At 35.4% G+C, this 12,545-nt stretch overlaps 1 protein-coding gene across 4 annotated transcripts in view; it reads left to right on the plus strand.

Moving 5' to 3' along the window:
- The window catches only part of MYO3B (myosin IIIB), a 197,414-nt gene that overhangs the window by 80,290 nt on the left and 104,579 nt on the right, over positions 1 to 12,545 (plus strand). For all 4 annotated transcript variants that reach the window (XM_058840479.1, XM_058840480.1, XM_058840481.1 and 1 more), the window contains one exon: positions 1,785 to 1,940. In XM_058840479.1, coding sequence (XP_058696462.1) covers positions 1,785 to 1,940 — 156 coding nt within the window. The remainder of the gene's footprint in view (positions 1 to 1,784; positions 1,941 to 12,545) is intronic.

Consider the following 12,545-nt stretch of genomic DNA (forward strand, 5'->3'; position numbering starts at 1 on the left):
TGCCATCAATCTGTGAATTTGTATAATGCATAGCACTTGTTTTGTTCTCTTTTCATCTGTCTTCCTGATGAATGTTGTCTTTCTTTTCAAATGCTTTTTTCCTTTTACTCAGGAAACATGAATTTAAACAGGATTGGCATGGACTATATTGTCTGTGTGGGTGTACTGACTTTTAAAACTCCCAGATTACAAAAAAGAAAGGGGGTAGGGGGGATTGTCAGAACCTGTTCAAGGCTAATGATGGATCTTTTCATGGAGGGGAAGGACTGGTATTTATAGCCTTGGGCTCAGAGGGATGCAGATAAAGCAGGTTGTGTTGCTTTAGTGTTTCTATCAGGAGGCTACAGTTCTAGCCTGTAGCAAAATTCACCAAAATAGTTCCAAAACTGATCACACGTTTTACAGACTTTCTTTTCTGGACTAGATGTACAGAAGAGGTTAGCAAAATGGTGTTTGGGAACCTAAAGTATTAAAGTTATGTTCAAAGATATTTCAGGATCATTTTAAGACCAGACTTTAGTCTTCAATAAAGTCTTTGAGGTGAGGCTAAACTTTAATATAACTTGCTAACGTGTTTGGTAGTATTTGAAATCAATTAATGTGTATGATTTTTTTTGTAATGTAGTTTAAATTTTATACATTGTTACTTTTATTACTAGAATATAAATCTGAAAGGTATTGAAGTTTTATTGAACTTTTGGCTAAAATGATATTCTTTATTTGTGATTTTTGGCCCTGCAAGGGTAGGACTTTTGGTACTTATTCAACAAATATGAAAGGAAATTGTGAAATATGTAATATGAATTCATCTCATCAAATAAATTTGTCTTGAGCTATAATTTGCTAAAATTATAGCTACTAAAAGGGAGGTATATGCTGAAGTGCTGCACTTCTTTTTCACATTCTCAAATAATGTCAATACCATTATTATTTGAGCAAGATTAATAGAATGATTTAATATTATTAATTAGAGGATACTTGAAAGCAGTCTTATCCTGTTGGATCATTCCTCAGTTTGAATGGTATTATTTCAGCAGAAAATAATTCAGCTTGAGTGATGGCTTCTCCAAACTTAAATCTTAGTTATACAAATTACCATGGTACTTTATTTTATGCTGATGTAATAGGACATACTTCTTTACTCATTACTAGTTCATCTGTTCCTATCATAGGATTTGGTACCTGGGCTAGCATTTAATTCTGACCAATTCCTTTCTCTTCCAGACTGACTTATGCAGGTTTGCAGAATTTTCTATAATTCTTATGCTAACACTCATCATTGTGATATAGAATATCTACCCGTAACATTCATTTAAAAACCAAATATCTATATCAAATTGTTCTGATTAGTGTTGTACCGCAGGTCTCAGTCATGATTTTCAATAGGCTATATCCTACAGTTCATACTCAAAATCTCATCAGAGAATAGGTAGAAATTTGAAGTGAATGAAGTATTGTCTATTGATCTTCATTTTTATGTGTATTAACTGTACAGCTCTTACAGGATACAATGTCATTTTTTCCTTCTATTTAGTTATAGTTAAAAAAAGAGATTAAATAAGCTCAAATTTGTAGCCTTTATACGCTAGTATACTTGCAGAGTGCATTCACTTACCTAAGTATTTTATTCCAGATTTATTGCAGTATAGAAGAGTCTTGTTACGTATTGAGGAACTCAAATTTGTGGAAAAAGAAAATAGAGCAACAGCCACACAGTGAGCTCACTCAATTCATGCTGTAATGATATTACATCATTGTCTGAGACCCCTATTTCTCTGTCACAGGTGTCTAATCAAAGATTTTGAACAGCGTCCTTCAGTCACTCATCTTTTGGAACATCCGTTTATTAAACAAGTACATGGTAAAGATATGTCTTTGCAAAAACAGCTGGCTGAGCTCATCCAAGAACAACAGCAGCTAGGCTCCATAGCCAAAACAAGGTACTGTACAATGCATTGACTGGCAATATTATTAGCCACAAGTGCTGCTTGCCATATGAATGTAAGAGTCATGTTTTCCCTTTGATACTTTTTAAAACTAGTTTGATCAACCATAATGCAAACTTCTTTGCCTTTCTCCCACTGAACTCTGTTCTGTACTTGTTATCATTTGGCTCAGTCAGAAAGATGTTAATTCCAGAATGTTCTGATTTGTGGAAATAAATGTTGGTATGAAACACTGTATCAATACTTTGGTAACAGATCTTTAAAAATACAACTGTGAGCATTCAAGTGACTACTAGAAAAAGTTAAGAGCAGAAAATTTTGAAGTTTGCTGTTTGATTTAATCCTGAGTAAGAAGGCTATTCATTACTGAAAGTAGTTGTTTTGTCTATAGTTCAAGGATAACTTGAGCCCTGTAATTAATTTTAAAATGTGCTTAAAAAGCAATGCATGTTTATTGGCAGAAGTGGAATCTTCTGAGGCTGATTGTAAATATGTCTTAGTTTAGTTGTTGTCCAGAGGGTGGCAGAATTTCACTGTTTCAAAAGAGAATTAAATGCAAATGAACACACTGTCCCAAGCTCAGCAATCATTCTGTAATATGAAAGATAGAGTTAGATAAGCTCTGATCCATTATTATAAATAACCACGTACTAATTTCGATGAAGTATATTAGATGTTATGATTCATAAGTCATAAACATGTATATACTTGCATGACATAAAACTCTGTGGCTTAAATGCTAAAGACCCATACAAAAATGTACAAGTTAAAAGAAAGGAATGATTGTTAAGTACAGTTGCAAAGTGAAGCTGACTTCTGTGGATGGTGAGTTTTTATTTGTTTGTTTCTGTGGTATGTGTGTGTTTTTTCTTGTTGGTTTCTTTGTTTTTTGGGAAAACATACCTGGAAATGCTCACTGTAGGTAGAAGTTATGTCAGCATTACAGTAGCAGTTACTGCTTTCTCTAGTTTCCTAAGATTCCTTCCTGTATAGCACCTCACAGATCACATTGCCTACAGCTATGGCACAGCTTGCCCAAGAGGTATAAGAATTTTTCCAACTGCTGACCTGATTGCATGTATAGACAGAGTGAAATGATCCTTGTGCTAAGAGGAGCTCTGAAATGGATTTGTCATGGTATTCCAATACATTCTTCTGAGATTGAGCTCCATAATGTGGAGTGACAAAGAACCAAGACCACGACAGCACTTCTTTCCTCAAGTCTTTTCATGTATTAACTGGGTGTGCAGTGACAGACAAACTTCTGCACCTTAGATATGATTGAACTGTAAGAAGCATTTTGCTTCCCAGCACCCTAGTATGAATCAGTGCTCATCAAAGTGAGTTAATTCCTTGTCTGTCCAGCCACCACCTAACCCACCTTAAATATTTTATTTTCATACAAAAATATTTCTAATTGTTTTACCGTTTTGCTATGGTTTTGCTATCCCTACTTCTTCTGTGAAGCACCAGCCCACTGTGATCAGAGTTGAGAGCATGCTTAGTGAGGACAAAAATCTACTTATTGTTCACCTCTGAAATCTACAACGTATTGTTCAGAAAGTTATTCTAAAGATTTTAAACTTGATCAAATTGGTACAAACTTTAATGACATAGCAAAAGTACATCCCTGCAAAATATTAAGTCTGTGGGCCAGACACTTAATACTGGGCTAGAAACATAAGATTATTACAAAAGAAATAATCACCAAGAGCATCTAATTATAATTTTCCCCAGAGGATTGACATAGCCTCATAACAGTAAAAAACTTGGCTCTGTAACAGGGATATTGTACCCTGTAGAAAAATTGTTACCAATTGAAAGCCTTTAAAACCTCTGTAATGCATCTACAACATAATTTTCAATACAAAATTTGACGTGAAGAAGAACATATGGCCAGATGGTCCTGTAAAAAATTTACTGGCATTCATCTATAATGATCTATAGAAGTAATCTGAATGTATAGTCACCACTTCAAAGTAAATAAGGAAAATTCAAATCCATATTAGTTAAAACCTTTCTATGACAACATTGAATATGGTGCATGCTTTTCCTGTTTATTGATGTGCCCATGACAGTTACAATGAAATCTATGTTAATTTCCTGATGTTCAGAAATAAAGAAATATAGACGTCCATTTTTAAGAGTACAGCAACATTACAAATCAATCATTTAAAAGATTAAGTAGGAGAAAATGTTCTCAGAGAACAGGCTGAAAATTTCCAGAAACTGGTAAATCATCAGTACTCTTGTGTTAATAGCACTTCTTCTTTGAGGGAGCCCAGGGAGTCACTGGTGATGACAGCTGATCAGGAGGTATCTGTGTTTTGTCTCATATGAAAGTCTTCCGGGACAGTGCTTTGGATTTGTGTCTTTTGATTCTGTACTGACTCAGTGCTTGTGGGGTTTTAAATAGGATTCTCTTTCCAGTGGAGCCAAGCCAGTTTTGCCTATTTTGGTACTTCACTTCAGGTCATTGTGCCTGAGAGCAAGCCTGCAGACTTGAAGGTCAGTACTAATGACTTAGAGCGTGTGAAGGAGAGACATGGAGAGCTGATTTAGCAGGGCATTCGTAGTGAAAAGGAGAGAACTGGCTTCTTTCTCTCATTTTCTCTCAACTCCCAGGAACAAACTCATGATGCTGTTTTTATTACAGTTTCAGGGATTGTCAAAAGCCTCCTGAGCTTGAACTTCAACAGTGAGAGAAAAAAAGTAAACCAGCAGAAACAGAGATAACTTTCTACTCTGTTAGTGATTGCAGAGAGGTGCTTCAGGTGATAGCTGAAGTGGAGGGAATGCTTCACATGACCAGGAATTAGCAGGAGAAAGAAACAGGCTGGCCCATTTTGGTAGGATCATCTAGGTTGGCCTCTAGGACTCCAGGAGTCACAAATTGAAACATCACCTTATTTTAGTTTCTTTCATTCTTCTTTTATCAGCTTCTTTGTGTGCAGTATAGCTAGGCTTAACTTCAGTACATTTCTTCTATCATCAGCTTGTTCTGATGAACATACTGCTGTTACTTTTCCATGAAGCAGCTTACTAGAGAATTTTATATTCTGATTTCCTTTAGGTTAAACAGTAATTGTAAAAAGGAAATGCTAGTAAAAGACCACTTTTAAAATTAAAAATAATATTAACAATTCATCCTGCTTTTTTACTGAAAAAGATACTCTTCGAAACTTCTTGTTTTCCCTAAATTATTTTCATTGGTGAAATCCAGATATCTTCTATTCTTATGCAAATAGGTGTTTTCAGAAAACACAGCCAAAATACCCCTCTTTCCACACTTGTATTGAGGAAGAAGATTCTTTTTTTCACCTGTTGTCATCTTTGACACTAAAATTCTTGTGTTTTGGCATTTCAGCATTAGCACTCCACTCCTGCATTGCCTGTGTCTTACACTCTCATGAGGAAAAACTTGGTGAGAAAGTCTAATGTCACAGCTGTGTAAGGATGAGCTTTGGGTATTATCTTTCTTATCCATATCCCTTTTATAAGCTATCATTTGACTGTGTGTGTTTATACCAAATACCAATACCAAAACATAATTGCTGATTTGCATCAATACACTTTCCATTAACAGCTTTGACACAGTAATAACTATATGAAGTTTAATTCTAAGAAATTTATTCAGTGTTAAGTAGTCCACTAGTTCTATTTTTATAAAAGTTCTTCAATCCTTAAAAAATACAGCTTACTACATCAGAACATTGCTTCATATGTATTCATTCCAGCCATGCTGAATTTTTCTAAAGTCAAGTACAGAATTCCTTTTTTACACATGGATACTGATTTCTAGTTCCTCTTGGGAGTCACAGCAGTCTTATTCCTATAAATATATAGCTGTCTCTAGATAGGAAGTATTTCTTAAAATCAGAGAGGATGCTTTCACAGGCTCTCACTCCGTTTTTTCCTATTTTTCCTTTTTTTTAAATTTTACTTTCCACTTCTGTAGTCACACAAATACCATAAGATGTTTGTTCAAATAGTGTCCTTACTTCTAGTAACATTGAGAGGACAAGAAATGTCATTAATACCTTAAGACTTGTACCTCATGTAGCATAAAATTGGAGAACAGAGGAAAAAAGAAGGAATCTAAGTTACAGCAAGGTGTGCCAACAGAATAAGCAAACATTGGTCAGGAATGAAAAGCAGAACTATAAAAATGTTTTTGTTACAAAAATAATAATTGAGTGTTGATAGACTTGGTGTGTCTGAGTGTGATTAATAATGTATTCTCTAAGTAAAAAAGGGTACACAAGTCAAGCTTACCATAAACTTGATATATTTCAGGGATGGGTTCCTCAAGCTGCAGATTCATATTATTGCTTGTCAGTAAAATACCAAGAGTGTTTAAGCACCCTCTGAATTTAATGCAAAAGCATAGTAGGGGGTTGTGTTCTGTTCCTTATTCTCACTCTGATTTGCTATGTAATCTCTGTTCTATCACTTGCCCTCAATATTCCTCTGTTCCTTTCACTTACAAAATGGCTATCAATAGTTTTTCTTAATATGTAATACCTATGAAAAAGAGTTTGCTGAGGCAAGAACTTAATCTTGTTCTATAAAGCCATACTCTACTGTACTGTTAGGTCGCTGTAAACCTGGTAATGAAGAGAAACATGTATAATGCCTGGAGCTCTAGCTCCAGCAGTTTTATTTTTATTCTTCCTGCCCTAGAGTCTGGGGAATGCTTCAGGAAGGCTCTAGGCAAAGATATGTTACAAATTATGGCTATTATTAATTGTCAGTTAACATTTTCTTTGTGACGATTATATTTTTATTAAATAATGTTTGAGTGTGTTTGATAATCCATTAAGGGAGGTTATGAGAGAGCTGCTCACTTTCCAAATACACCTTTTGATCTCTTGAACTTATTCCTGTGGTTGTTTGCTTTTTTGATTCATAGTACAAGAGATTCCAACATACAGGCTGATAACCAGCCTGATTAAGGAGAAAGTCAGAAGAGATTTAGTGTATTTCCTAATATTGCTAAATTTTAAATGACTCTTTGTGCTGTCTACACTGGCAAAATGCACTGGGAAAAGTGTGTATATTCTCTGGTGTTTGTTTATAAACATCAAATATTAACACCATATTTTTGTCCTTGTCAGAATTTTATTTCAAGTTGCCAAAGCCAGCAGGTGCTTCAGTGTTGAAAAACAGATGTAAAAACTTTCAAAGCCTTTTAAGCTAGGAATTATACCAAGTTCCATAAATAATGTTCAAAAATAGAACAGAGCTTGTCATGGAGATATGTAAAAGGGAAACTCATTTAATACCCTGGTTCTGTCCATTGTCCTGGCCCTTCCTTGCATAAGTTATGATGATAAAATCTTGCATCCTTTAGGAAAACTTTTCTCAAAAAAAAGGTAAGCTTTCCATTTTACTCCATAAAAAAAATAATAAAAAAAAAAAGTTTCATGACTTGTGAGTAGAACTAATGGAAAACTAGAATTTTAAATCTTTAATTGAAGGCCTTGAAAAGTACTTACCATCAGCAAAAGGAAATGAAATTAATATGTTCTGGATTTTTCTTTTCTCATTTGAATGGAGAGCAATTAAGGCATTACCTACTTGTGCTCAGTCTCTTAAAATAACAGATTGCTCTATACAGAATAATGTGTAGGAGAAAATCTAAAAAAGAAATGTCATAACAGCATGTGAGATGGAGAAATTCAAATGTAGTAATAGATCTATTAACTGCCTTTCTACTGTGGTGGAGAACCGGAATATCAAGGAAAAAAATACCAGATTAAAAGCTTAGAACTGAAGACAGGGAAGAGGAGTCTTCACAGAATGCATTCTAGAAATTTTGCTCTTGGTAATATTCTTTGAAGCTGTCTTTCAGAATTTTAGATATTGTGGACTTCTGTGTGGCATTTGGCTCTTCCTTCAGAGGAGATAATGTGGAGCACCAGTTTGAATTGTAGTAGATTAATCTGTATTAATAATCACCAGTTGACATCTACATTTATTTAGTTAGCTCTGTCAATCAAATGTCACTGGAGGTGAAGTTGAGAAAAACCAGGGTCTTCTGTATTTCCTCAATAACCTAATAACTCCCAGTGTAAAAGTTATATAATATTTTGATGTTTAAAGTTAATGTTGATCAAGCATTGAATAGTTTGGGTTTTATGATCCGAAGTGGCAGCTTCCCAATTATCAATAGGTTTGAAGAGGCCAGCTCCAGACATGGCTCATTCTTCTCTTGGATGTTTTCCTACAGAATAGGTATCTTATGCTCCTGTCTGTAAATAGGCTTCTTCATAGGAATCAGAAAATGTCTACTAACCTCTGGTTTCAGTTTTTAAAAGAATGAAAAAACTTCAGCACTTGCATGAATATGGTTTTAAACTAGTTTAAGGTAGACTATTAGCAAAGAGCTCAGAGTTTACTGGTTTGGGTGATGCTGGGTCAGTGTGCTACTGCTGGTCGCCATTTCCAAGTTTGTTTCTGCAGTGGGGGACAGACACTTGTGAAAGCTTGCATTTTGAAGGATAAAAGGCAAATCTGTACATCAGGAAGAATCAAACTTGAAGAAGCCTGGGGAAAAAATAGAAAAGGTGGGGGGAATAAAGAAAAGAGCATTTAATAGTTTGAGAAGGGCAGGAATGTTCAGGCTACCTTGTCAGGTATTGAAATGACAGTACCATGTCTTGGCAGCTTCCCCCTTCTCATGAACTAGCTGGATTACAGCAGCAGTCCATCCAAGGAAGTAATTCTTACTACGAGATACTAAGCTTCTCTGCCAGCTCACGTTTAGATTTGAAAGCAATTAACCACAAGGAACTTGACTGCATCCAGCCAGTAATTTTCTTTGGACTCAGAGATAATAACAGAACCAGAACCAGAAATAGTTCTCTGCTGCTATACAGAATGTAATTTAAGGTAATTCTTCCAGCCTTCTTCTATAAGAATACTAGGCAAATGAGTTTAAAATTCTTTTTTCCCCCCTTTCATATATATTTTTTTTAATCTCAAAGCTACTGTGGCCCCCAAAAGTGATCCTGTTCTGAGTAATAGTGCATGTGTTTTTACTGGAGGTTGCAAACTATAGCTGTAGCATTTATATTGTAATTGAGGCTGTATCAGTATCTCTATTATGACCTTGCTTCAGTAAATTATTTCAGGCTGAAACTTGATGTAAAGGAGCAAAATTAGGTCTTTGCAATGCATGGGAAATAGGCTGTGTATCTCTGTGTGGCAGTGTCACACTCTCCCCTTTTTTCTTTCTCATTGTGTTGAGTATTTTTCTTGTAAATCTCATTAATTAATTTTAAAATTGGCAATAATGTAAAGAAGACCAAGTACAGCAACCATTGTGCCTTTATGAATCCTAGAAACAAACAAACAGTAAATATAAATGCTTAACTGTACCAACAGGGCAAAGTAAAGGCCTCTCGGAAGGCTCTAAAGATGTTAGGGGTGGAGGAGAGAGAGATTAGAGAAGAAGCTTCCTAATGAAGTCAAAAATTCTTGGTCTGTGTTGCTTTGTTGCTCAGGTTGGACCTGCTAGCAAAATGACTTTTTGATCTAGAAGTCTGTGTGGTCCATCTAGCTTTTCTTTCTCCATCCCTTGATAGCAGGATATAGGAGTGTACAGCTATTTACAGTGCACTTCTATTACTATAACTGGTTACTTTCTTTCAAACTGTGTCTTTACCACCAGTAGAACAAATGAATGTTTCCTGCCTTTTCATTAAATGGTTCTTTCAGGGGAAAAATGCTTCTTGCCTTTTGCTCCTCCTACAAAATCTAAGAAAACTGTCCCTTCCAGCTATTCCTGCCGGATAAAACGGTAACAGGAGGGTACTTTGGAGCATAGAGCCTTTTTCAACAGAGAGTGCTCATCACTAGATTTCTGGAATTAATCTAATGGTTCTCTTCAGGTCCCTTCTCACCCAAACCATCCGGTTCTTTTGTTTTGTGAAGAGACTAAATCATGCAGGGATTGCATCAGAAAATCACTGGAAACTTAAGGAGGATAACATAATATCTTTGATTTTCCTTTTGCTTAGAGTTTGTATTACTTATATGTTGCCAGAAAGGAAAGGTAATTTAAAAAATGGCTGATAATTCTACTTTTTATGCTAAAAATATACTGACAGTTATTTCCCTAATTAAGAGTGCTTCCTTCTGCCTTTTAAGAATTTTTAATACATGTTTTAAAAGCAGATTGTATTTCTGATGTAAAATTGTGGTAATAATTAAAGTTTACTGTTTGTATTATTCCTTCCCACTCTATAAATGCACTGGAGGACATAGGGTCAGTAGAAAACTGATGAGGCCAGCAGGAGATTTGAAGCTAATGTGATGTTATGCTCCTAATATCCTCTTCTTAATCATGTACTTAGGAAAATGAGTTAAGTGCTGGAAAATATGTGTACAAAGGTATATATGTTTTACTTATATTTGCTTTATATTTAACTAAGACCACTTTCCTTATTTATTTAAGTAGGCTTAAAAGGAATCTTTTCCAATAAATAAAAAAAGATTTGTTTATCACTTAAGGGGAACAAACAGCAGGAGTTTAATACACAATCAGATAACAGATTAGTTTACAAAGCCATTCTGCTATTAGACATGCTTAGGTTTGAATGTGCCCTCTTCTCCCTCCTTCTTGCACCTCTGGTAGATGTGTCCCTACTTGCAGTTTGGTGCAATTCAGTATTGTGGCTATGATGTTTTGCTCCAGGAAGAAAAAGCTTCACAGATAAGTTATGTTGGCTAAAATGTCTAGCCGTTGCTTTGTTAGTTACATCTTCATGAAGTAAAGCAAATATTAAAATATTTCCTTCATTTGTAGACCAAGGGGTGCTCCTATCTCTAGATGATTTACATTATTTAGAACAGTATTTTTCTATGCAATAAAATAAGAGGCTGAATTCTGGTTTGAAAGGGAAACAACACTTAAAAACTCCAGCAGCACATCATGCATTCTTATTCCTTTGAGGATCTGTCTTTGTCAGCAAAGTGTAATGTTTTTGCATATAGTGACTCAAAAAAAACCCACCCAAAAATGACCCATAACCCAATACCTAATCGAAGACCATGAAATGGAAGATTTATTGAATGGAATTTTGAACAAGTTCAAATGGTCACCATGCTGCCCATGAAAAATAATACCCACTATAACAATTTTTCTTTCAAGGCTTCTTATTTGTCTTCCTGTGTCCTTCTTTCATTGCTTCATATGTACAACATAAGGCAATCTACTGTCTGTGGGAGTGTAGTGGGACTGTCAGCAAAACCTGCTGTCTTCCCACTGTTTCATTTCCTAGATGACAAAACAGTTTGCAACAATTCAAATAAATCATGAAAGAATAGCTTTCTAAAACTCATTGAGTAGCCAAAAGGAAATGAGGAAAAGGAATAAAAATAGACATAAGAAAAATATGATCATTTTATGTGATTCACAGTTATCAGGGAAGCTGTACTCATGACTAACACGCTTCTCCTTCCTCTTTATGAGAGGCTTTCCTTGCAAGAAATGATGATACTCTTGCAAGCGTTCTGATGATGATGATGTAATAGCTCTTGGATATGGAAACATTCTCTTTACTGAATGAAAGCTGATTAGCTTGAAATATAGAAGTGTACATAAAGGGGGGAAATGCAAATGCTTCAATGTTAATTTTTAAAACAGGATTACGAAAGCATATGAAGATGTGATTAAAGAAGCCTGCTGCATCTTCATATTAACTTTGAATATTATAGATAAACAAGTGTTTCCTGCTAAGTGATGGAACTGTTTTGTTAGTGCTTGATATAATATTTAGCCTTGTTTCGGGATGCTTGATCATGTGACTCTTACTTTCCTACATGGCAACCAATGCAAAAACAATCTGTCAAGGACTGTCATTGAGGATCAATGCTAAATGTTACTCAGCAGGATGCAGACTGTATCTCGGTGGGTGTCCTTCTACTATGCTTTGATTATGTTTGTTGTAAAGAAAAGCCTAGTTGCGCTTACAGCATTCATATTTCACACCCTCTGTGGAAGACATGTTTCAGCCTCTTAATTTGTTCCCGTTTCAACATGATGTGTTGTTTAGAAACATATACACCGCGTTTTCAAAGATTCCTTCAGTATAATCTGATTATAAAGGGGTTATGTGACAGTGTGTCTCTGCTGCTTGTTGTGTGGCTTAAATCTCTGGAGACAAGCTGACTGAACATCCATACAATTTAGAGTCTGATGGCAGCTGTGGTTCAAAAACATTGTTTTGGGCCACATCTAGGGTCATCTGAGGAGGCACTTTGGCATACATCAAGGTAACAGTAGGATTTTATACTACTTACTGCTTCTTATAACTTCTTTAGATGACAGTACTATGGCTGGGCATGTGGGGGTAGTATTTAATTAAACTGAGTGGCAGTTTATTGACTTAGAGCAAGGAGGGAAGGGAAAAGAGGAAGCATCTGTTTAGTTTACTGAGTGCGAGTGAGGAGTAGTAAGTCTGTAAGCAGTAAATCTTCACTGAGCATTGATAAATAGATAGGGTTTATATGTTGTGAAAGAGAAAACAGGTAGTACACTGGAGAGCAAGCTGATCTATTGCTTTTATAAAAGGATATCTCAGGCAAAATTAC

The sequence above is a fragment of the Poecile atricapillus genome, chromosome 5 (genome assembly GCF_030490865.1).
Source record: "Poecile atricapillus isolate bPoeAtr1 chromosome 5, bPoeAtr1.hap1, whole genome shotgun sequence".
Classification (NCBI taxonomy): Eukaryota; Metazoa; Chordata; class Aves; order Passeriformes; family Paridae; genus Poecile; species Poecile atricapillus.